Raw genomic sequence first — 25,468 nt, 5'->3', positions numbered from 1 at the left:
TCTTTATTCCCTTTAACAACAAAACTTAATTAACTTTTCTTTCCAATTTCTTAAAATTTTAAGGTCAACTCTATAAAGTTAACTTGTTAAAATTAAACCAAAAAGTAATAAAAATAAAAAAACTTACCTGAGAATTGTTTATAACCACCGAGTATTTTATGTTTCCACCATTTTACTAGATTTCCTGCCATAGCCGCCAAAATTTGTAGAAGAAAAAAAGCTTCTTCTTCGTTTAACACTGCTGCTAAGCTGTTTCTAAGTTCTTTTTGGTTATTTTTTCTTCAAAATTTTTGTTTTAATCCAAAGTTAAATACAACAACAACAAAATGGTATTCAAAATTTGTTTACCATACTTGTGTATATTTACTATTTTGCCTTTTGCTGTTTTACTCACTCATTTTTCTCAAACTCACACAAACATCACTTGTATTTTTTTTGTTTTGTTATTTTCTTACTTTGTGCTCACTATAGGCAAAGGGCACAACAACAACATTTATTTTGTTTTTTCTTTTTGTTCTTTTACGACTTTTGTTGTTGTTGGCATTACTTTTTTAGGTCAAAAACAACAACAAACATCACTCACAACAGTGAAGACAGAAGAATAACAAAACTTTTTACAACTTTTTTGATTCTCGTTTGTTGATGTTGTTGTTGTTTACTGCTGCTGCTGCTTCTTCTTTAAATTTGAGCGACAGACAACGAAGTGAATATAATAATAATAAATACACAGAGTTGAATGTTTTTAAGGGCAAAGTTGTAAAATTAACATGATTTTTTTGTTAATTTAAACGTGATGCAGACTAAATTAAACAAAATATATTCTACATTTACACAAAAACATTTATAATTTATATATTTTTATTCTGTTTTACGCGCTGTTTTTTTTTTTGTTTAATTTTTCGTGGTTGTTATTTTAGTTATAAACGAGAACCAGAAGAATCCAGCCAGCCTTATTTGCTGTAGTTGTTGTTATTGTTGGTTTAATGATAAAAGAGGGTTGTTTTTCTTTTGATATACAGTGGTGGTCAAAACATATGCAACTAGCAACAGAATTTTACAAAAGTTGTTTAAACTAGTTTTAAAGGTAAACAAAAATATTCATTTGCTTATAATATTTGTTTATTAATGCTTTAAAAATGAGAATATGAAATTTAATTCAGAATTTTTTGCATTGAAAAGAAAAAAAATTAAAAAAACTACGAATGGGTTGATATTTCAATGGCCAAAACATATGCAACTAATTGCTTCTAAAACATTTATGTCTATAAAACTTAATATTTGGTGGTAAATCCTATATTTTCAATGACGGCCTTACATCGGCAAGGCATTGAAGCTATCATATTGGGAATAAAATTTGCAGGAATAGCGTTCCAAGCATCTACCAATCCTTGAAACATAATATCTGAATTAGTGCAATTTTCGGGGTCGATTCTTTGATTAACGATTTCCCAAAAGTTCCCAATGGGATTTAAATCCGGTAATTGTGGTGGCCATTCCATTACTGAAACTCTTTCTTGTGCTAACCTCGATTTAACAACATGTGAAGAGTGCTTGGGGTCGTAATCGTACTGAATAACTCATGGAAGAGGCATATTATCCTCAGAATTTGAAAGCATTACTCTTTCCAAGATGTCTCTATAGATAAATCTATCCATTATTTCATTAATTTTGAGCGATGGGCCAACTCCAGCAGCTTAAAAACAGCCCCCATACCATTACGTTACATCCTCCATGTTTCACTGTCTTTTTGCAGTATCGAGCTTGAAGCCGCGTGTTAACTGGTCGTCTTACATAACACATGAAATCACTTCCGATGATATTAAATTCGGGTTCGTCGCTAAATAGGACGACTGGTCCATTTGTTTTCTGACCAATTTAAATGCTCCATAGCAAACTTAAAACTTTTCTTTTGATTACGTTTTGATATAAGAGGTTTTCTGCTCGTAGGGAAAACGTCGTTGAAGCATGCAGGATGCAACGTAATGGTATGGGAGTTGTTTTTCAGCTGCTGGAGTTGGCCCATCGCTCAGAATTAATGAAATAATGGATGGATTTATCTATAGAGACATCTTGGAAAGAGTAATGCTTCCAAATTCTGAGGATAATATGCCACTTCCATGAGTTATTCAGTACGATAACGAACCCAAGCACTCTGCACATGTTGTTAAATCGAGGTTAGCACAAGAAAGAGTTTCAGTAATGGAATAGCCACCACAATTACCGGATTTAAATCCCATTGAGAACTTTTGGGAAATCGTTAATCAAAGAATCGACACCGAAAATTGCACTAATTCAGATATTATATTTCAAGGATTGGTAGATGCTTGGAACTCTATTCCTGCAAATTTTATTGCCAATATGATAGCTTCACTGCCTTGCCGATGTAAGGCCGTCATTGAAAATATAGGATTTACCACAAAATATTAAGTTTTATAGACATAAATGTTTTAGAAGCAATTAGTTGCATATGTTTTGGCCATTGAAATATCAACCCATATGTAGTTTTTTTTAATTTTTTTTATTTTCAATGCAAAAAATTCAGAATTAAATTTCATATTCTCATTTTTAAAGCATTAATAAACAAATATTATAAGCAAATGAATATTTTTGTTTACCTTTAAAACTAGTTTAAACAACTTTTGTAAAATTCTGTTGCTAGTTGCATATGTTTTGACCACCACTGTATGTATGATTTTCTGCTTTTTGTCGGTTTTACCATTTGGTCTCACAAAAGATGCCGACTAATTGCTGTTTGTACCATCATCATGTTGGCTAATTTCTGTATCATTTGCACTTGATTAGTCACACTGTAAAATTTTCATACATACTTTCCACACATGAATTATTCTTTTTCATAAAAATAAACTTTATTAGTTTTCATTTAATTAATTTTTTTTGCTAATAATTTCATTAACATTTTTGTTGTATATGTATAACCATATAAATAAATACAAATTATTTTGTTTTTTCTACGATTTTCATTACTTTTTCCATAGATTTGTGTATATACAAGAGATATAAGTAGGAAAAACAACAACAAAAAACGTATGTAAGTAAACGCACTAGTAACAAATCCGTTAAACCGTTTTATACAACATTTCCACTCAACGTTCAACTAAAAACTGAATTGAGTTGAGTCGAGTAAAGTGGCGAACAGCAAATAACAACACTCTTCCAACAGCAACAACAACAGTGATGCTCTTGTGCTATTAAGAGATTGCCAACATTTCATCAACGAAATTAAAGATAATTTATGAGAAATTAATATATATCTAATAAAATTATTTCATGAAATCGTTTATTTTTATTTTAAATATTATGTTAGTAATATTATTTTGTTAAAATATGTTGAAATTTTAATAATTTTTAACATTCTTTGCTAAATATTGTTTTCAAAAACGCTAAAATGGTAATATTCATACTGTTGTGTGTTTAAGAGAGAGAGAGTCTCAAAAGGGAGAGTCACAACATGTTGGCTGCTAAAAGTCTGATACAATAATACAGGGATGGAAAATTTAGTGCAAGGTTTTTCTACAATTTAGTAATCGTTATCAAATTTATTACAATTTTTTGAGAAAAAAGTACGCAAATGTTTAAATTTAATTTAATGAATAAATTTGTTTATCGGGATGTAAAATTTAGTAGGTACTTTTTTAAATTGTGCACTATTTTTCTATATTTAAATATTCGTTTTAAATGTTAAAATATAAAAATAAAATTCTAGCGTTATAGCACAGTGTTAGACATTTGGAAAAGTTTCAACAAATTTACATATAGAATAAAAAAAAACCTAAAAACCGTACAAACTAGAAAACAGTTATTAAATATCGGTCAATAAAATTTAATTTTTATTTTTTCTGAAAATTAAAAAATAAAATTAAAAAATAAGAATTTTATTAATTTTAAAAAAGTAATGAAAATATTTGAATTATTGGTGCTTTAAAAAATTATTTTATTTTCCATCCCTGCAACAATATGTTATTTAAAACTTTAGTTTGCAACATAATCATCATACAAGTCGTTATGTTGCATCATACAAGCCGTAATATATTGTGATTTCCGATATTAATCGAATTTGCAAACGGTTTTTATTGGGTTTATGACTTAAAAATGCGGGATTTGCAATATATGGAGTATCTTTTGGACTCGCTTTTTGTTTTTAATGTCATTGAAAAAAACTGCCACTAAAACACACCAATTTCTCACCAGAGCTTATGGTGACTGAGTTCCATCGGTTTCAACATGCAAGAGATAGTTTGTTCGGTTTAGAAGTGGTGATTTTGACTCGGAAAACAAAAATCGCCCAGGCCAGCCAAAAAAGTTTGAAGATCAAGAATTGGAGGCATTTACTCCATGAAAATTGTTGTTAAACTTAACAAGAGCTTGCGAAATCATTCAGCAGGATTCATCCAAAGGCAGGGAAATTGGGTATCATACGTATTGAAGCCGAGAGACCATGAAAGACGATTATGTATGTCCGAAATTATGCTTAAACGCTTTAAAAGAAAATCATTTTTACAATAAATCATTACTTACGATGAAAAACGGATCCATTACGACAACCCGAAGCGTAAGAGATCGTATGTGAAGCCCTGCCAACCAGCCGAATCGACACCAAAGCCAAATATCCACAGCGCTAAGGTAATTTTCTGTATTTGGTGGGACCAAAAGTGTCCTATCTTTTATAATCTAAAAGTTTGAACCGCGCATTGGTCGAAAAACACACAGAATATGCTGCCAGACATGAAACCGTAACATTCCATCATGACAACGCTCTCCCAGATTTTGCAATATCTCTTTTAAACAGATTTAGAATGAAGTGTTTGGAAAATTTGCTTAACCCGCTTTATAGTTTAGACCTTGCCCCGTACGACTACTATTTGTTTCGATCGATGCAGAACGCTCTCTCTGGCATACGCTTCACTTCAGAACAGAGTATCCGATATTGGTTTGATTCGTTCTTGGCCTCAAAAGATGAGCAGTTCTTTTGGCTCGGAATCCATATGTTGCCAGAAAGATGGGAAAAGGTCATAGATCATATATTGTATAAATGTTTCAAAATAAATGCTAGAAATTTAAAAACATTCCGCATTTTTATGACATACACCCAATAATTTATTAAAATATGATATTGGCACGAAACTTAAGTGATCACAGAACGAAGATATAAACGATTTTAGATTTATTCGTTTTATCGATCTTTGTTATGAAATATCAGTGATCACAGATTGAGCTTAGTTTCCCGAAAAACGCAGTATTAACCAAGTTAAAACCGATTTTAGATTTATTAAATTTTTCGTCCTATAAATAAATTTTTGATATCAAATTTGGGTGATCACAGATTGGACTTATTTTCCCGAAACTCAAGTTATATCATTTACCCAAAAAAACTTAGTTTTAAAGAATATTTTTAAACATTTTGAAAATTCGTTTCAAAAATTCAGTTTTATCTTCAAATTTAACCCATCCTCGTTAAAGCATCACTCATCTATCACCACTCATCCATATGTTCAATTGTTCTCATCTACAATTACAGATGTTCCCACATTTATAACAATTATTTGGAAGAAAAAAAATGAAACAAAACAACAAAAAAAACTGTATACAAGCCATAAAATACCACTGGCAAAGATCAAAGAGGGCCCTTGTAACTTTGGGGCATAAAAGCTTTTATTTTTTTTAATACAAACACACACACTCTGACTGACACAAACCCATTAATAAACATCCGCTATACAAATAAAAATCTGTTTGTTTGGAACTCATCATCATCATGTATGGATGGATGGTTGGAATGTATGTGTATGACTGCTTGTAATATGAAAGTGATCCGTGTCATTTTGCTGCTTGTTGTTAATCCCAAAAACCCCAACAACAAAAAGACGACTTTATTAATGTCAAACAAATTCGTTGACAGTTAACAAAAAAAAAGTAATATTTTTTTGATTGTAGCAACCAACGACCCCTATATTAGTTCCTTCAATTGTTTTCACTTTTGTAGCAATTCAACATCAAAGTACTTTTTTCAACGTTACATACTTTCCCGTACTTTCATGATTTTAATTTTGAATTTATTAAATCGAATAAGCTGGCTAGTTAGTTCCCTTAATATTTTATATGTAGATATCATTGTAGTGTATCTAGTGGGGTTTGTGGCGTAATAAAGATAAACATTGTTTAATGACACTCGAAAAGTTAACATAGAAAACATTCACATTACATTTTGACAAAACACAATTACAGCGTTTGAACCGAAACCGACACTCTCTGAGAGAGAGTTTTGTATTAAATTAAAACAATTGAAGGTTAGAAACTCTTTAAACCTCATTCATTATTTTCGCTGAGGAAATTTGAGATCTAAAGAATATAGTATCGCGAAGAAACTATCCAAAAAGATTACAACTATTTACCGTCCTAAAATTGATTAATCTTCAGTTATAACTTTCAGTGTGGAGACAGAGAAGATTAAGAGGGAGAAAGATCTGAAGAATACAGTATCGGAAATAAACTGCCCACAAGATTACACCTATTATGGACCGCTAATTATTCTACCCCCTTCAAATTGATCTTAAACGATTTTAGATTTACTCGATTGTCGTCCTAAAAGATTCACAGCGATATAGATCTGAAAAATACATTATCGTGAAGAAACTGTCCAAAAGATTGCAGCTAATGACCGCTAATAATTTAATACTACAGTGTAGAAATAGAAAATGTTGGAAGCTAGAAGGATCTGAAGACAGTTCTTTAGAAACTGTCCTAAATTCTGAATATTAACCCAAATTAGAAATTAAATATTTTGGTATAAATCCACTGTTGAAATTCGTTCCATCTTTTTCCCCTAAAAAGAATCTTCTTAACTCTCAAAAGAATTTCAATAACGCCTGGTCGCTGGTCGTTGTAATTATAGTTTCTCAAGCAACAGCTGATGCATAAAGCCAAGGAACATGTACTCACATGTAGTACTTCAAGGGCAATTAGCGTTAAGAGACGCTAAAGTTTTTTTTTTCGTTTTTTTTGTTTCATTTTATTCTTGCAACATCATCTCCGTCATCAGAATCATCAACATCAGAGTCATCTTTCAACGCCACAACCATAAGTTATCAACTCGCAAATCATACAAAAGCATATGTATGAAGCATACAAAGCATAAAAAATCATATTTATACATGTCTAAGTAAATAGGCTGTCTGATAAGTCCTTCAATCATTTGATTTAAGTTCCAACTATATACTCCTTACTAGCTTACAACTTAAAACTACTTCTCTTGGAATATTTACATTTAAATTAAAGTAATTTTGAAAAATTTCTAATAAAATTTTCTAGTTAATTCAAAAACTTTTAAAACATTCCTCTTTCTTCCATTTTATCCAGTAGCACTTTATGGTTTTTAAGTGTTTGCATTTTATGGAGCGTACGTGAGTTGGCAATAATTTGTTTTAATGTTCTAAACTCAAAGAGTCATCAAAAGGAACAAAACTTGATTAATGTTCATAATTCAAAATTACTATTACAATACAAAACAAATCCATTCGAAATCAAAAATGCAAAAGATCACAGATTAAGCTTTTTTTCAGAAAAATCATAGTTTTAATGAAGTTTTTTTTTCTTCGAATATGTCGAATTTTGTGCCAATAGAGCGTCATATGCGAGAAGTTTTGCTTGACTTCTTTAATTTGGAAAAAGGTGCCGCTGAAACACGATTTCTCAAAGCTTTTGGTCAATGAGTTCCATCGGATTCAAAATGCGATTAAACTCATTCGGTTCCGAAGTGATAATTTTGACATGGAAGACAAAGATCGCCTAGGTCAGCCGCCAAAAAAAAACAATAATAGGAGGAATTACTTAATGAAGATTGTTGTCAAACTCAACAAGAGCTTGCAAAATCATTGGGAGCTACGCAATTTCAAAACGTTTGCGATCAGCAGGATTCATCCATTGGGTACCTACTAATTGAAGCTGTGAGACATTGAACGACGATTTTGTATGTCTGAAATGCAGCTTGAGCGCATGCATGCCCCGAATCATTACTTGAGATGAAAAATGGGTCCATTACGATAACCTGAAGCGTAAGAGATCGTAAGTGAAGCCCGGTCAACAGCCAAATATCCATGACGCTAAGGTAATGCTCTGTATTTGGGGGGACCAAAAGGGTTGTATCTATTAAGAGACTATCACAGGAAACCTGTACCGAACGCAACTGATTATTTTGAAGAGAGTCCAAACTTTGCCCCGTCCGACTACTATTTGTTTCGATTGATGTAGAACGCTCTCTCTCTCTCTCTCTCTGGGATATGCTTCATTTCAGAAAAGAGTATCTGAAATTGACTTGATTCGTTCTAGGCCTCAAAAGATGAGCAGTGGGGTGCCCCGATAGACCAGTCGATAGTGTGCTGAACTATTATTCTGAGGGTTGCGGGTTCGATTCCCGCCAGAGACTCTGGGTGTATCAGCAGACAAGCAAAACGCTTCGCAGTTTGTGTTTGTTTTTCAAAAAAAAAAAAAACGTTCTTTTTGGCTCAGAATCCAAATGTTGGCGGAAAGATGGGATAATAATACATTGAATAAATATTTTTTGGACAAATGTTTCAAAATAAAAACTAAAAATATCCGCATTTTTAAGTAACACATCCAATAGAATTGAACTATAAAAAGACCTACAATTGACACTAAAATTAACTCTATAAAAGCCTACGATTGAAGCTGAAATTGAACTATATAGAGACCTACGATTGAAGCTAAAATTTAACTATATAGAGACCTACGATCGAAGCTAAAATTTAACTATATAGAGACCTACGATCGAAGCTAAAATTTAACTATATAGAGACCTACGATTGAAGCTAGAATTTAACAATATAGAGACCTACGATTGAAGCTAAAATTGAACAATATAGAGACCTACGATTGGAGCTAAAATATAACAATATAGAGACCTACGATTGAAGCTAAAATTTAACTATATAAATGCCTACGATTGCACCTAAAATTTAACTATATAGAGACCTACAATTGAAGCTAAAACTGAACTATATAGAGACCTACGATTGCAGCTAACATTGAACAATATAGAGACCTACGATTGAAGCTTAAATCGAACTATATAGAGACCTACTATTAAAGCTAAAATTGAACTGATTGAGCTTAATTTCCCAAAAATCACAACTTTAACCATGAAAATCAAAGATTTATTAGATTTTTAATATATTTTGGTATGAAATGTTAGTGATCACCGATCACACAATTGTAAGTAGTCTTGCCAGGTTTTTTATCAAGTTGTAGGGATTATTTTATTCCCCCCAGCAATAAAATGTCTTCCTTTGTACACTTTTAGTGTAAATATCGCAAATTGTTGTGATTGTTCTTGAGCGGAAAGTGCTCTCAAACAGACAAACAGACACACACAAAAACACACGATCATAAGTAACTATAATCGTACATATTACGGACGTAACCATCAGTATGAAAAGCTTTTATCGAAAGCCGACATTACTGCCACCCAGAAGACGAAACACGCCTGGGAGATGAATAATCTTGAAATATAGTCATTTTGTCTATCTTTGTGTCGGTTGTTTTTTTTTTTTTTGTATCTTTCGCTTTAGTTTTTTGTACTTTTATTTTGTAAATCGATTCGCAGCGCCGCTCACAACAAAGTGAAAAATTGGTGGAAAGAAGGAGAAACAAAAAAAAAATAAATAAAATAAAAAACTAAATAAAGTTCATGTTCGTGTGAATATGAGAGGCTCAAGAAATGATGGGAAGGGGTTGAGAGGGGAGCGGTTGCATTAATAATTGTTGTAGTACGTTTTAAGCAAATGTCGACTTGATTATCGGATACTGGATTGAGCGCATGCGCGCAATATGCAAGTATGGACAGTAACTGAGTTTTTGTTTTATAGTTTTTTTCTTTGTTGTTTTTGTCTTTATTATATCTTTTTCTCGGTTTGTTGTTGCTGTTGTTGCTTTTGTTATTAACACATCAAAAGATGTGTGCCGCAAAAATTATTTCTGCTGGCTGGTAGTCGGCACTCTCAAACGTTCCAACGAGTACATATCGGCCTTTATCGGAACATACTCTTTTAAGCACTCACATGTACATACCAGCAGTATTCATTAATTGTAGCTGGATTTATTAAATTATTACTTATTTACTTTGAGACAGAGTGTGTGTATTTTGTTTTAAATGTTTTGCGGCACTTTAACGCCCTGTACCAACCAACTAACCAACCAGCTGGATTTTTTTTTGTCTTAGACAATATCATCATCATACGATGATCTAAACTTTTACATTATGAGTACTGCAGGCATGCAAAGTATCAATTCCATTGTTTGATTTCCCCCACCACCATCTCCACTATCACCAGCATTTTACAGTGTCTTTTAATTTAAGATAAAAAACTTTCCGATCGATTCTTTGATCTTGCAATGATAGTTTTCTTTTAAGTAATATTTGCCTTAAATTCCTTAGGAAGCCTAATAAATACCACAAGTGTTAATACTAGTACCTTGTATACAATAAAATTGTATCTTTCAGATTCTTAATTCTGCATTTCATTTCGCTGGGAACAAGTTTGTATTGCTAACAATGTAATAAACAAGATCTCATCGGTCGCTAGAACACATTCTATTCCATCACAATTATAGAAGATTTTCGACTTATTCGAGAATCTGTTTTTAAAATCGATTGAAGCTAAATTTGAACTATATAGAGACCTACGATTGAAGCTAAAATTGAACTATATAGAGACCTAAGATTGAAGCTAAAATTGAATTATATAGAGAACTACGATTAAAGCTAAAATTTAACTATATGGAGACCTACGATTGTAGCTAAAATTGAACTATATAGAGACCTAGGATTGAAGCGAAAATTTAACTATATAGAGAACTACGATTGAAGCTAAAATTGAACTATATGGAGACCTAAGATTGAAGCTAAAATTGAACATCTGGAAGACCTACGATTGAAGCTAAAATTGAACTATATAGAGACCTACGATTGAAGTTAAAATTGAACTATATAGAGACCTAAGATTGAAGCTAAAATTGAATTATATAGAGAACTACGATTAAAGCTAAAATTTAACTATATGGAGACCTACGATTGTAGCTAAAATTGAACTATATAGAGACCTAGGATTGAAGCGAAAATTTAACTATATAGAGACCTACGATTGAAGCTAAAATTGAACTATATGGAGACCTAAGAATGAAGCTAAAATTGAACATCTGGAAGACCTACGATTGAAGCTAAAATTGAACTATATAGAGACCTACGATTGAAGCTAAAATTGAACTATATAGAGACCTACGATTGAATATAAAAATGAACTATAGAGATCTTCGATTGAAGCTAAATAACTATAGAAAGACCTATGATTGAAGCTAAAATTGATCATCTGGTAGACCCATGATTGAAGCTAAAATTGTACATCTGGAAGATGAATACGATTGAAGCTAATTAAGCTTATCATCCCTAAAAACTTATTTATTATTTATGAGAAAAATATGCGTGCAATTTTAAAATTCCACCTTTAACCATCACTAAATCTTGTATGCCTCCTCTATTATGTTTTATTAAACACACAAAGCTCACAGGATATGGAGAAACCATGCGATAAAATTACACAAAGGACTTAATTACACATTTTGCAATTACACACTGAATTACAAACAACAAAAAAAAATAAACAATGATACCACCACAAAGAGAGAACAATCCTGTAATTATTTGCGTACATACTACTTATTACGCATTTTATATCCTTTTGTGCGAATCCTGCGAACAGGAAAATGGAGAATATATTGTAATGTATGTACGTACGTATGGAACAGACATTGTAAAATGAAAACAAAAAAAATTGTAAAGCGAAAGATGCTCGATTAAAAATTATAATAAATAATTAATCGAGGGGGTTTAATAATGTCTTAAACAATTTAGTTTAGTGCAAAAGCCATAGCAGTATTTGTTTATGGGGCACTTTAGGTTTTTAAATCCGATTATTCTAATTAAATCTAAAAAACTTGCTGCAAAAGCTCTGTCAGTAGATGTTTATGGGCCTCTTTAGGCCTAAAATGTTGCTCTATTTTTAAGTTTAAAAAAAAATACAATTCAGCATTATTTCATTAGCGCCCATAATTATTAATGTTAATTCTCAATTTTTCTTTAATTTACCTCGATTTTGCATTTATTTTTAATGAAATCAAGTCTAGTGCTTTAAAAGGGTTAAAACACTTTAAAAACATATGGCAGCTTTAAACATATTCTTATGACTCTACTTAGTCAAGTCAACAACCAATTAGAGTTGCCTGACCTTCAACAATATGAATACCAAAAATATACTGGGTACTCACATTTAAAAACAGATGTTTTTGTTTTTGTTTATGTTCTTGTATTTTGTTTTGCTATTGATTTTCTTTGAACAGCCAGCAGCAGCAGACAATTTTATAAACAAATCACCAGAAAAAAACTAAACAATTCAAAATTTCTAGCAAAATAAATGAAAATTCTATAAAATGACGAAATCAAAAGATACTTTGGCCTATGTGTGCATTAATTGTGGCCAAAAAGTCAAGGAGTTGTACAAGAAATACAGCAATACTTTTAAAACCGTCAACTGTGTAAGTAAAACCATTAACCATTTAAATTTACAATAAAAACCAAAAACCTTTTCTAATTAAGGAAAAATGCCATAATGTAGCCGATAAATATATAGAATTTGAGACTGTTATAATACTAGTGGACTCCATGCTATTGTCGCAGCAAGCCTATAGACATGCCTTATTTAATCGGGATTTTAAGGTGAGTTTTTACAACATCTTAAAGATAATCAAAAAAAATAATGTTTTTAATTATTTCCAGCTATTTTGGAAATTATCTTTAATGTTATTACTGTTAGAGTCCTTTACTCTTTGGCGTGAAAAACGTGAGCACACAAATGATGACTTGACTCAATCCATATTGGTTAATGAACATGGCTTTTATTTGTGCTGTGCTCAAAATATATGTGGTTTGTAAAATCGCTTAAATTGTTGCTATTTTTATCTTCCAAGTTAATAATTTTCTTTTCAGACTATTTACTTACCACTTTTTTACTTTTGCTGGCCTCCATGGCTCTCCGGAAAAACATGGTATTAAATATGGGCCTTAAATCCTTTGGATTTGTGTTATTAAAAGCCAATGTCTTGGCCAACTTTTCGAAATTCTTTTTATTGCCCATTATGTTGTGGCGTGAGAATACTACAGACTTTGGCGCCGCTATACATCGTACTTTGGTTACGGGCCATCATTTGTGTTCATTGATATTTGTCTATGTGGTTGTGACACGTTTAAGAGTTCTGCAGGCGGCTCTTATTGTTTTACCCGTGTACATTATAAAAGAGTTTATAATGCAAAATTTATCGCTGTATATGGAGGAGCAATTTTCATAGAGCTGAGAAAATGAAGGGGAGAACTGATTAAAGGATGATGTTTGGTTGAATTAAGTATTTATTTACCTTATAAGAAGATCTGCTGCAATAAAAGCTAGTTAAAAATTAGTATATATATCCTTTAGAGAGTATGAATCGTTTCATTTCGAGGTGATGAATCAATTGTTGTGAGAACGATTCGTTGTTTTATTTCATTTAATTCTTGGCCTTAAATAACGCCATCATCAATTACGGCTTACGCCTAAGGAAGAGTCTCGTCCAGGAACTGCTACATCGATCTATACCTTCGTATAGGAAGCCGGTAGTCTCGAACTGAACTTCTGAGTTTTATGGTCTCCACCAAAGTCCAACTTGAGTTTTGTTTGGTACTCCACCACGACAATTAATACTGGCAATGACGCCCGAGTTCTTCCTCCATCCAGAGCAGAATTACCAATGAACGATTTGCATTTTGTTAAATCAATACGCAAATATTTGAGGAAACATTTCCAAAGATACAATTTGACAAATCGTAAAAGTACAACATACCTTTAGCCTACACTGAAAGAGAAAGTTCTGCAGTCTCGGATTCGTTTATTGTATTAAGGAAATTTACTTACAATAAATTCGATAAGAGTTCCTTCATTGAGATTGTTATTCTATGCCGACCTTATTGATGCCAGAATTACTTTTGTTTTCAGCGGCAGGTTTTTCACCAAATCTACTATGGGAAAATGTTTATATTGGATCCTGGTTCCGAATTACGGCATTCATGATTGAATGAGCCGATTTCGATATCGAACTTATAATAGAATGTTGTAAATTTCTTGCAAGATATCGAATGCCATAATCCTTAAAAAGAAAGTTGCGATATGTTTTACTCGATATCGAATGCGGCAATTCGGCTCCCGATCAGGATGATAATCAGGGTAACTGATGATGAATTGACCAGACGGGATGCGATGATGAACGAATGACCCCTTTCCTGATATTCCCCTTGTAAATAGCAGGGCGATTGTCCAATAGGAACTGGGCCGTATAAGATGCTGGCAGGACGAATATACAGCCCAATTATGAATAAAAATTCCGCGGGAGTTTTTTCCCTTTTCTCATTTTTCCTATTCAAACTCAATGGGAAAAAACTCCCGGGGAACAAACTCCCGCGGAATTTTTAATTCATAATTGGGCTGATAATTATTTGCTTCCGTCGCGAACATATAATGAGGAAAAGGATAAGGTATCCCAGGTATGTAAAGAAAATCGATCGATTTCAAAAGGAACGTTTTGGAAAGGTGTGATAAAATTCTATCGATTTCAAGAGTAATTTTTCAAACAAAGGCATATTCCCGAATGACAAATACATGCCATAGTAAGTGGGACCTACAATTGGTCAAAATCGGGAAACATTTTTTCTAACCCGAATTTTCTTCAGAAAAAAAAATTTTTTTTCAATAATTTTTTTTAATAAATATAAAAAAAATTAAAAAAGATATTTTAAAAAATTCTTAAATTTTTTTTTAAAATTTAAAAAAAAAAAATTTTTAAAATTTAAAAAAAAAAAAATTTCAAAACTTTAAAAAATATTTTTTTTAAAATTTAAAAAAATTTTGCCATAAAAAAAATTAAAAGATTTTGACATAAAATTTTTTTTTTCAATTTTTATTTTCGAAATACATAGATTTTCATCACATATTCTATGGCGAAATAGATTTTCATCACATATTCTTGGCCGAATTACCGCATTCGATATATTGAAAATTTATAGTAATTTTCTAATTTAGATTTTATGAATGTGCTGAAAGAAACATTCGTCTGGTAAATTTGAAAGAGAAACATTTCGTTTTGATTAAATTACTGAAACAAAAATTTGTATATAGCCAGAAAAATCTTGCTATAGATTTTCTGTATTTTCCTCGTTATTATAGTGCTCAGTTTCCCAGCCATTCAGCAAAATGTTTAACCAATCATTGAGAATATTGTATTCAAATAAAAATCATTACCTGTTTCTGTATGTATTATTGCATTTTTCCAAATTTTTTATTTTTTTGGAAAATCTCTGCTAGTTAAAAATAACTTTAAGTCTCCTTTAAATATTGTTTGTTTTGTTATTAATTTTGTTTTATATCTGATTTTATTAGTTTATTAAGTCGTTTATGTGATTATGATCTTTTGTTTTGTTTTTCTTTTCATGAAGTTCAATAATTTGTTTTGTAATATGTATGCTGGTAGTTGTTGTTGTATTGATGAAAACTGTGTGTTTATCCTCTTGTATTTTATTTGTTTTGTTTTTTATAATAATTCATTTTAAAAATATGTCTTATATCACTACAATTCGTTTAGTTTTATGAATATTTATTATTTTGTTTTTAAATTTTGTAATCACTTAAATATTATGCTGATTCTTAATTGCTGACACTTCTCGGCTGCCTGCTGCTGCTTATACATCAATCAATCTTTACTGTTTTATTGGTTTTATTGAGCAGGTGGGCAGAAAATGAGTACGTTCTAAACAATCCTTAATTGTAAATGAACTTACAAATCAATTTTATAACTACTTAAAACGAACCTTTCTTTCTGCTTCTGTTTTATGTTTTTTATTACTATAAATTTGTTTGAAGTTAAACGCTTCTTCACCATAAATAATCACTTCCGAGGAAAAACTTAATCTGTTTTCGAAAATTTAAAAAAAAAAATTAAATAAAAATCTATATATATATTTTAATTATCTAAAAAGATAAAAACGAACGATCGGCTCTCTGGGAGCAAGTTAAAAATTAAAAAAAAAACTAGATGTAGGTGTTTGTTTGTATTAATAGAAAAAGATAACTAAGTTAGGTTTAGGTGGTGATGAGGATGATTGAAATTTTTCAAAACGAGCAGTTATTTTTATGCATCAATGTCTGTTGCATTTCTGGTCTGACTACGTTCTTTACTTTCTTTAGTTTTTTCTTGCCATTCATTCACCTTAATTCATTTCGTATATTGCTTACAATATATAGTTAATGCTTAGCTTTTTTTTATATATATAATTGTATTGTATTCATTCCGTTTTCAAATATTTGCACGAAAATGCCTTTCTTGTTCTCACGAGTAGATTTTTCGTTTGCGTTTCGTTAACTTAATGGTTGCTTTAACTAAACATCTAGACCATATTGTATCTCTTAAAGGCTAAATGAATTTCTTACAACTTAGGTAAAGGTTGTATGTAACCCCTCTCTGCTTATCTATATCAACTAAAATAATATCGCCACTCTGATCACATGGCTGCTACGTTTCTCGGTGTCTTTAGGCTCTAGGAGGTCATATTCCATGACGACGAAGAGGAACATGATGAACAATCGTCACTTTCGGGCGTTGCATTTATGTTGTGTGGTGCTGTGGGTCCCCAGATGCGTACGGTCGAATCATCACTGGCCGAGGCCAACAATGAGGGATATACGGGATTCCAGGAAACACAGTTGACAGTCTTGGCATGACCGGCTAACTTGGCCAATGGTTCTTCTCGCTTTATGTGCCAAATGCAAACGTGTTTGTCCTCACTGCCGCTGGCCACAAAGCTCTCGTTGACGCCTCCGAAACATGAGTGTATGGCGAAATTACTCTGACGTATGCCCTGAAAGCTGCGCACAATGCATTTGTCCTCTATGTCCCACAAGTGAAGACCTTGGCTGGAGACATTTAGCAGGGCTAAGCGATCAGCGGAATTAACTGAAAATGTCATAATCGGATGTGACTCTTTGAGCACATCAAAGTCTGTGCGTGGGTTATCAAAGTTGTATCTGAAAAGTTAGGAAATAGAAGAACAGATTACTTTTTATAATTCCTGTAGTTGTGTATTAATGTTAATGTCATTCCTGATTTCCAATATATAGAAAGAAGAATTTACCAAAATTATTTTAAAAACTTACCCCCTTATGCGGTAGTGATTATCAGCGGCTAGTATAGTCTTATTATCCGATCTGAAGGCCACACTGTTAATGCGTACACCCTCCCATGATTCCAGCACCGTGCCTTTGAGATCGCACAAATAGAATTGACCCTTTTGGCCACCACAAACGAAACGTGTACCATCGCGATTGAATGCACCACATGACAGACTGTCCGATTCCTGATTCATATTATTCATTTTCATCAACAAGCGCCCATCGTCCACATTGAAAATACACACTTCGGTCGAATCCTCAGAGCCCACAATCAACACCAACTTTGAATCGGGACTCCAGCTAATAAAGGCCACACTAACTTGTGACTGACAGTCCAAGAGGCGGCGTTGTTTCAGCTGCAACTTATAGGGATCAACATCCCATATTATGACCGCTCCATCCTTGCTGCCCGTGGCCAACTTAAGGCCATCGGGTGAAAACTTACAGAACCATACCTCGTCGCAGTGATCGGATAGTATCTGTATGGTTTGCAGGGGAAAACCATCGGTGGCACAACAATGGTCAGTCAACAAAGAAACATTTTGTAAATTTGTCTCCCAGGCCATATCATGAAATAGGCAATTCTGTGTCTGCAATTCCACGGCCTGTTGTAGCAAAGTGCGCAAACGACGTGGGGCCATCATAACGGAAGGTGGCAAAAAGGTTTGCAAACGCTCCATTACCAGAGCTCTTGACAATATACCCTTGCCTTCCCATTTGGCACGTTGATACAAATCGTGATTATTAGAACACATCATGTACGAGGACAATTGGTGGACACGTGAAATATTATGCTGCAATGGTGTCAGCTCATTGCGCAATACATGCAAAGCGTCCAGAGGACAGCCATCATCTAGATTTTCCAAATATTTTTGTTCCAACAAAATAAATTTCATTTCGGTAATAGTCGAAGGTTTGCCATTGTCTATCAGTGGCTCTAGTTCCTAAAAAAAGTAAGAGAAATAAAATGTATACATTAAATCAGTCACATAACTGATAGCATTCGCATTATCAGTAGTCCAAGTCCCAAAATAATAACAATATGGGCAAATGATTGATGGAAGATACATCAAGTAAACTCAGGAGAAAAATCAAAGCAAAACAAAAACCATAACAAAACAAACGAAAGCTTAATAAAACGCACAAAGTAAAATGGGGAACAATGTCCTCTGCTAAAGGAGTAAGGTAAAATGCTATCACCGAGTGTATTGATAATTGTAATAACAACAAAACAAAGAAAGATTAGTTTGCATTTACAGACGTCCCTTATCATCATATCATGTTCACATGTGTGTACCTGTGTATGTTTGTTTCCATCAACATGTAAAAGAAATTGTAAACATTTTCTTTGTCTTTAGATTTGTATAAATACAATAACAAAACAAGAGATGGAGCTCTAACAAAAAAATAATAGTAAAAGAGATTTGGTCACAAAGAGAGAAAAGTAATAATGCTCAAAAATATTTGTAAGGTAGTGATGCCAGACGTACAGATTTATATAATTTATGGTGGTTTTAATGATTTTTAAAATTCATATAAAATTTTCAAAAACTCCATAGAAATTCGGACCGACAAAGTGTCAAAATCGGGAGAAATATTTTGTGACCACAAATTGTAACCACATTTTTTTTAGCCAAAAAATTTTTTTTCAACAAAAATTTTTTTCAATCTTTATCTTAAAGTAAACTTTGGCGAAGGATAAGATTTGGCACAGCTAAATTGTATAATATGGCAGCATTCTACAGTGGGAGATGTAAACAAAATTAAGACGAAATAATAGGCCCTGTCCTCTCCTCTTAAACCAAATGACAAATCAAAACAAACTTTATTTTAAAAGTTTAATAACATTCTTAAAGGTTTACTAAACCTTTGTACATATTTAGAAAATTTCTATAAAAAGTTAGTACGTAAAACAAAAAATTTAGCACACCAATTGTTGGCGAAATTTTTTGCAAATATGATGACAGCCATCATTACTGTTGAGAGAGTTCACTAGTCACATAAGTATTGCTTGTATGTAGGCATATATGCACACATAATCGTACATTTTTATGAATATAAACAAAAGATGAACTCATTTCTTGTTTGGTTGCTGTTATTAAAATTGTTGTTGGTTTTTGTTTGTGTTGTCGATGTTTTCGTTACTCCTGACACTGATTGCTCTTAGCAGTCAATTTCTGCAGCTACTACTACTGCTGCTGCAACTGCCTTTAATACATACATATTGTTGTTGTTATGTTTTGAATAGAAATGCAGTTGTGTAAAGAAACTAAAAACAAAAATCAATGTTATGATGATGGGCAACAAAAATTCAAAACAATTGGTGGGGGGATTTAGACAGGGATATATAGTTTAGGTATATACAAGTAAACAAAAACAAAAACTCATGAAAATAACAACAAAGAGAGAGTGATGGTAAGTAGAAAAGAAGAAGAAGAAAAAACATAAAGAGAATTGGAGAGTTTAGCAGAAAGAAAAATCCATCATATTAAAGAAATTTATACTAACAACAAAGTAAACAAAGAGCGATTATTACGGAAATGATAGCTATGTGTTGTTGTATATAGGAGAAAACCAAAAACACAGCAAATTTTCAACAAAAACAAGAAAAAATATATACAAATGGAAAGAAATATTGCTGGTAAAGACGTAAAATAACTTAAATATTAATACCAACAACAGCTACAACAAAATAATAATAACAGAAATGGTATAGGTAGTTACATACAAACGTATAGTATGTATACATATGAATAGCATACAAATACACCCACCAGAACCCATTGATTGTCGGAGGGACGGAAGGACAGACGGACGTACGTACATACGTTTTGACACACGTTAAACTTGCACAATTCAAAAAGTAATTCAGTTTTCTTTGGTATTTTTTATACTTTTTCTTGTTATGGTTATTGTTGTCGTTGTCTTTTCATTCAATTCAATACATTGCTCGCCTCGTTCACTCACCTTTAGATCTGCATCTGCCTTACTCCATTCCCCTGATAAGACATGCTCACGAAACTTGGTAGCCGAGGGATGTTCCAAATAGCACCCAGACTCTGTCATTAGAGTTTTGACGGATTTCTCCAAGCCCAAATCTTGCAAGTATTGCCCAATCAGACGTATTATTTCCTGATTCGATTTGCCCAACCAGGAAATTGTCTTGTTGGCCACTTCGTGATTATTTTGATCATCGCTGGCATTTGGCGCCTCTGTGCTGCTGTTGTTGTTATTATTGTTATTGGTATTGTTGGCAGTGAATCCATTGTGTTTGGAGTCGTGTCCATTGGTGGATGACGAATTATTGACGCTCGAAGAACCCGCGGCAGAGGAGTCAGTGGCATGACTGCTACTACTGCCAGCGGCCGGAGCCGAATTGGGCATTGCCCCACTTTCCACTGTCGAAGCACTAAAAGACGAGGCACTCGATGAGGATGTGGAAGGATTCAAAGCAGAATTTTGCATATTCGTCGAAGTTGATGAGTCCTTGTCTAAATTGCCACTGCCTCCGCCGTCCTGGGGCAGTTTTCTTTTTCCTTCGTTTGTTGTGGTGTTATTGTTTGTAGTTTTGTTATTATTGCTGCTAGTTGTATTTGTTTTGTTATTGTTAGAGTTGTTGCTAGTAGTGTTGCTGCTGCTGTTGCTATTTGTGTTTTGATTGTTATTTGCTGATTCACCTTTTGTCTGTTTTTCGCGATTATTTTGATTGCGTATCTGCTCTTGTTGTTGTGCAGCCGCTCTTGAGGTTGTTGCTGTTTCTGTGTCTATGGACACTAACGAACTGAGACTCGTACTACTGTTGTTTATTCCAGTCGAACTTGCTGTTGCTGCTGCTTCTGCTACTGTTGTTGTTGTTGAAGTCGTTATTGCTAATGCTGTCGTTGTATTCGTTCCTATTGCTGCTGCGGCTGCGGATGCGGCTGATGATGTAGTGGCACCTCCTGCTGCTGAACGTCGTCCTTTTTTGCGCGGCGGCTGGTCCTCAGATGAGGCACCAGTTGCAGCAGCTTTTTTGTTATTTCTATCAATTTTGAGTCTCTTTATAAAACACGCACTCCAACGAGGACCACTACTACTCTCACCTCCCTACTGGTACACTCAATTGTCTTCCTTCCTGCCTTGCGCCTTCTCAATTAACTACGTCTCTCTGTCTCTTAACACTCTCAGCCGCAAGCGCAATCAGCGACCTCGTCAGGTGCGCTTTGTGAATCTCTTTTTCTTTTATTATTTTTTGACACAGCTGGTCAAATTATTAGAAATTTTTTTAGAATTTTAGAGAATTGTTAACACGAATGCAGAGATAATGGCAAAAACTGTAAACAAACATAAAATAAAATATATAAATCATTTTTTTAAATATTAAACTTACGTCTATGTAGAAATTAGTAAAATAGATCTTTTAGAACATTTATTTTTCTGTTAAAACAAATAATTCTATTTTATGCTTCTTTGTCACTCTGAATTCCACTTACAGTATCAGTCAAAACATATTGGACAAAAGTCGATTTTTCCAATTCCAAAATAAAGATTTTAGAAACAAAAAATTCGATCTAAAATAAAAATAAATCCTCAGTATTATTAACAATGAAGTTTAATTTCAGTATTTCCTTATTATTAAAAAAAATCGCACATCTTTAAGGCATAGGCGTACTGTTGTCATTGGAATAGATGACCATGCCTCATTTATTGATTGATAAAATTTGTTTTGATCATGATAGCCGGATTATCATCATATTTACTATTTCCCTATTTAAGGTCGAGTTAATGTGCTGGTTACCGCATGATAAAAAGCTTTCATTTTTAAAAAAAGAAAAATAACACTCAGACATTTAATGCCTATATATTATGTTACTTTCTTTGGAAAGGAGAAAGCTTTTTGTTTGACAACTCTGTAATTGCACGTTATGTTTGTTATTAGTAAATGTTGCAGCTCCTTTGGTTTTGATCAGGTGCATTATTGAAGCTATTTCCTAGCCATTATTTTACTTTGGAGGCGTTTCAATGATATACAGCCGAAGGAGGTCGCTGTAATAAATACTAGTTATTAGTAAACTAATAATTATCTGATTTTTGACTGATTTTTAAAAATCATCACTGCAGTTGTAGCAGCAGTGATTGCTGAGTTGGCAGCCCTTGGCCGAGTGAAATCAGCTCATTCCGGCTGCCGTAGGACTGTCGTTTCGCTTAGTGGTAATGATAATTGAACTGAAAGGGTATTTTAGTATTTTTAAGTACAAAAATATTTATCATTTTGTTTCTTAGTTAAATTAGGGTTGAAAATTTTCGTATCGTATATATTTTGTTGTTCAAAAGAAACATAACAAATTTATTTTCCCTATAGAAATAGAAGAAAATAGCTATTTTGACCAATACATTTTAACTGACACTGTATGTACATATGTTTATTTTATTTTCTTTGTTTGTTTTGATTTTGGCAGAACAGAAATCTGGCAATATTGACTTAGTGACATTTAACAGCTGATCGACTAATTCTAACCTAAATGCATATAACGGATGAAACTGATGTAAACACAGTGCATACACACAATATTCGTGGCAAACACGAATTATGAAAATTACGACCCAATTCAATAATGGTGGCCACATACACGACCAGCAAACATAATAAATATGTAAAATAAAATAACACACACAACCGACATAAAAAGAAACTAGTTTTTATATAATTTTAATTTTTCTTTTTTCCTTTTAAAACGTACTCTACTACATATTTTGTAATAATTTATTATGCTCACTCACTTGATAAAGGGCTCGCCTTAGGTACTTCTAGTAATGTCAACACTTGATTTTGTGACTAAATTATTTGATTGCAACACAACAGATGGAATCTTATTGTTTGTAAAACAAATCAAAGTAGTTGGAGTCTTTTAACAAATTCCAATTGAGGCTAGCACAAACAACAAAATGTTCTTTATTTTCCCCACACAAATTTTTTGTATGCAGTTACTATTTGTTTTATATTGTAATTCTGTTCACTCACGTATTATTGGGAGTAATAATAGTTTTTTCCATCTTTTTTTTATTGTTTTAAAAAATAGCACACACACACACTTGTAAGCTTTACACAGAAAAAAATAATATTGTACATACAAATTTATATATTTTTCTTTTATTTTTTCCCTTTTTTTAACTTTACTCTATAATATCTTCTTTCTTCGTTTTCTTAGATAGTTGGTTAATGGTGTGTGTGGATGTGTATAGTTTTTCTTTATTTTCTCTTGTCTATATTTATTGGTTATTTTGCTTTTAATGCATTGAAAATTAGATTTTTTCTCCTTACAGTTGCACACATTCACAAATACAAAAAAAAAGCTATAAATGATTGCACAAATTTTGCTTTTTTCTAGAGGAAAATTTTAATGCTTTCCAAGGCGTAACTTCGGCTGCTTTATGTCCATTTATTATCAATAAACTTATTGCTTAATATTTCTATAATTTTCACACTTTAAATCAATCGAATAAAACACTATTTTTGTAAGCCAATGAAATTTGACAATAAAACAAAGAACACAAATGTAGTGCTTCAGTTTTACTATTCTTCTCTGCAACTAAACAATGATGTCAACGCATCATTGTCATGATATTCGATTAATGGTTGAAATAAAAAGTTTCAATTTCAGACATTTAAAAGTTCATATTCTAACAAATATTCGAATAAATCTGAATATAAAAATTCGATATTTGTAACAAATATCCTAATAATGAGTCGAATAAGAATTTAAATAAAGTTTCTAATAAATATTTCAATACATTTATAATAAAAATCCGAATATTTTAATATTTATTCGAATGGATTATTCAAACAAACATTCTAATAAATGACCATATAACAATTCGAATAAAAATTCAAATAATGATTCAGATAAGCATTAAAATAAAGTTCCGAATAAATATTTTAATACATATTTCACTCTTATAAAGATGAGAAGAAAGTTTCGAATAAATATTAGGAACTGAAATTCAATTTCGAATTAATATTAATTCAAAATTAATTTTTATTCATATATGCATTGAAATATTTATTCGAAACCTTGCTTATCCGAATTATTAGTTATTTGAATTTTTATTCGAATTATGTGGACATTTATTTGAATATTTGTTTGAATTTTTATTCGAATGTGAATTCGTTAATTAAATAATCATTCAAATAAAAATTCTAATAAATAATTATTCGAATAAGCAATCGAATGCAAATTAGAAAAACGTTTCGAATAAATATACGAATAAAATATTTGAAAAATACTATTTCTCTACTACTAAACAATGATGTCAACGATGTGATTTTATGCTGCAATTTTAAGCTGCCAGACGAATGACGTAAATAAAATGACGTTCAGTAATGATACACCTAGAAAAATAGTGAGGGAATTTGTTAAGTAAGGGAATTTATGATAATTTTAAATTAATAAAATAATAAAAACAAAATAATATAGATGGGATTATTTTAATAAAATGTTACATATAAATATATAAACAAATAACTTTAAATAATTAAGCCTAAAAGTATGCTACATGTGGTTTGCAAATTCTGTATTTACAATGTTGTAAATCATGGTACACTTAGAGAAATTTTGAGGGTATTTTGAAAAAAAATAAATAGAAGAAGTAAACCCTTAAGCAGATATGAGGCCGTCAGCGCAAAAGTGGCCTAATCCTTAATTTTTCATATTCTGACTGGGGGTAAAACCTCCTATTTGTACTATTATAGGTTGATTCCGTGACTCTGCCAACCAATGCTAGAACTGTAGGAAAATTAGATTTTGCCAAATAGACTTGGGCCAAAGCTAGATGCAATAGGCCTAGAACGAATCAAGCAAAGTGAAGCGTATCCCAGAGGTAGCGTTCTACATCGATCGAAACAAATAGTAGTAGAACGAGTCAAGATCTGGACTATAAGGCGGATGAGGCAAAACACTTCATTCTAAATACTTTTTAACAGGTATTGCAACATGTGACCAAGCGTTGTCATGATGAAATATTACGGTTTCATGTCGGGCCTCATATTCTGGGCGTTTTTCGGCCTATGCTCGCTTCAAACAAATCAGTTGCATTCGGGACAGTTTCCCTGTCATGGTCTGTTCATATTTCAGATAAGACCCTTTTTGCTCCCACCA

The 25,468-nt window shown here is 32.3% G+C and overlaps 3 protein-coding genes across 3 annotated transcripts in view; 1 reads left to right on the top strand and 2 right to left on the bottom strand.

Moving 5' to 3' along the window:
- Positions 1-1,010, bottom strand: part of nkd (naked cuticle) — a 41,289-nt gene extending 40,279 nt beyond the window's left edge. Inside the window, exon 1 of the mRNA XM_065503803.1 lies at positions 128-1,010. Coding sequence (XP_065359875.1) covers positions 128-191 — 64 coding nt within the window. The 5' untranslated portion in view covers positions 192-1,010. The remainder of the gene's footprint in view (positions 1-127) is intronic.
- An 11,450-nt stretch (positions 1,011-12,460) lies between these two features.
- Arv1 (ACAT-related protein required for viability 1) lies at positions 12,461-13,525 on the top strand. The gene is made up of 4 exons (XM_065505204.1): positions 12,461-12,621; positions 12,683-12,802; positions 12,863-13,010; positions 13,073-13,525. The coding sequence occupies exons 1-4, from the start codon at positions 12,517-12,519 to the stop codon at positions 13,429-13,431; spliced, it is 732 nt and encodes a 243-aa protein (XP_065361276.1). The 5' UTR covers positions 12,461-12,516; the 3' UTR covers positions 13,432-13,525.
- Positions 13,526-15,503: 1,978 nt separating this feature from the next.
- LOC135954631 (WD repeat-containing protein 26 homolog) lies at positions 15,504-21,482 on the bottom strand. Its single transcript, XM_065504834.1, has 3 exons — positions 20,301-21,482; positions 17,319-18,277; positions 15,504-17,189 (listed from the first exon to the last, which is right to left on the bottom strand). Exons 1-3 carry the CDS (start codon positions 20,796-20,798, stop codon positions 16,703-16,705), a joined length of 1,944 nt encoding a protein of 647 aa, XP_065360906.1. The 5' UTR covers positions 20,799-21,482; the 3' UTR covers positions 15,504-16,702.
- Positions 21,483-25,468: the final 3,986 nt, after the last annotated feature.

Source organism: Calliphora vicina, chromosome 3 (genome assembly GCF_958450345.1).
Source record: "Calliphora vicina chromosome 3, idCalVici1.1, whole genome shotgun sequence".
Classification (NCBI taxonomy): Eukaryota; Metazoa; Arthropoda; class Insecta; order Diptera; family Calliphoridae; genus Calliphora; species Calliphora vicina.
Note: the sequence above shows the minus strand (reverse complement) of the source record. Positions and strands in the feature narration are given on the sequence as shown.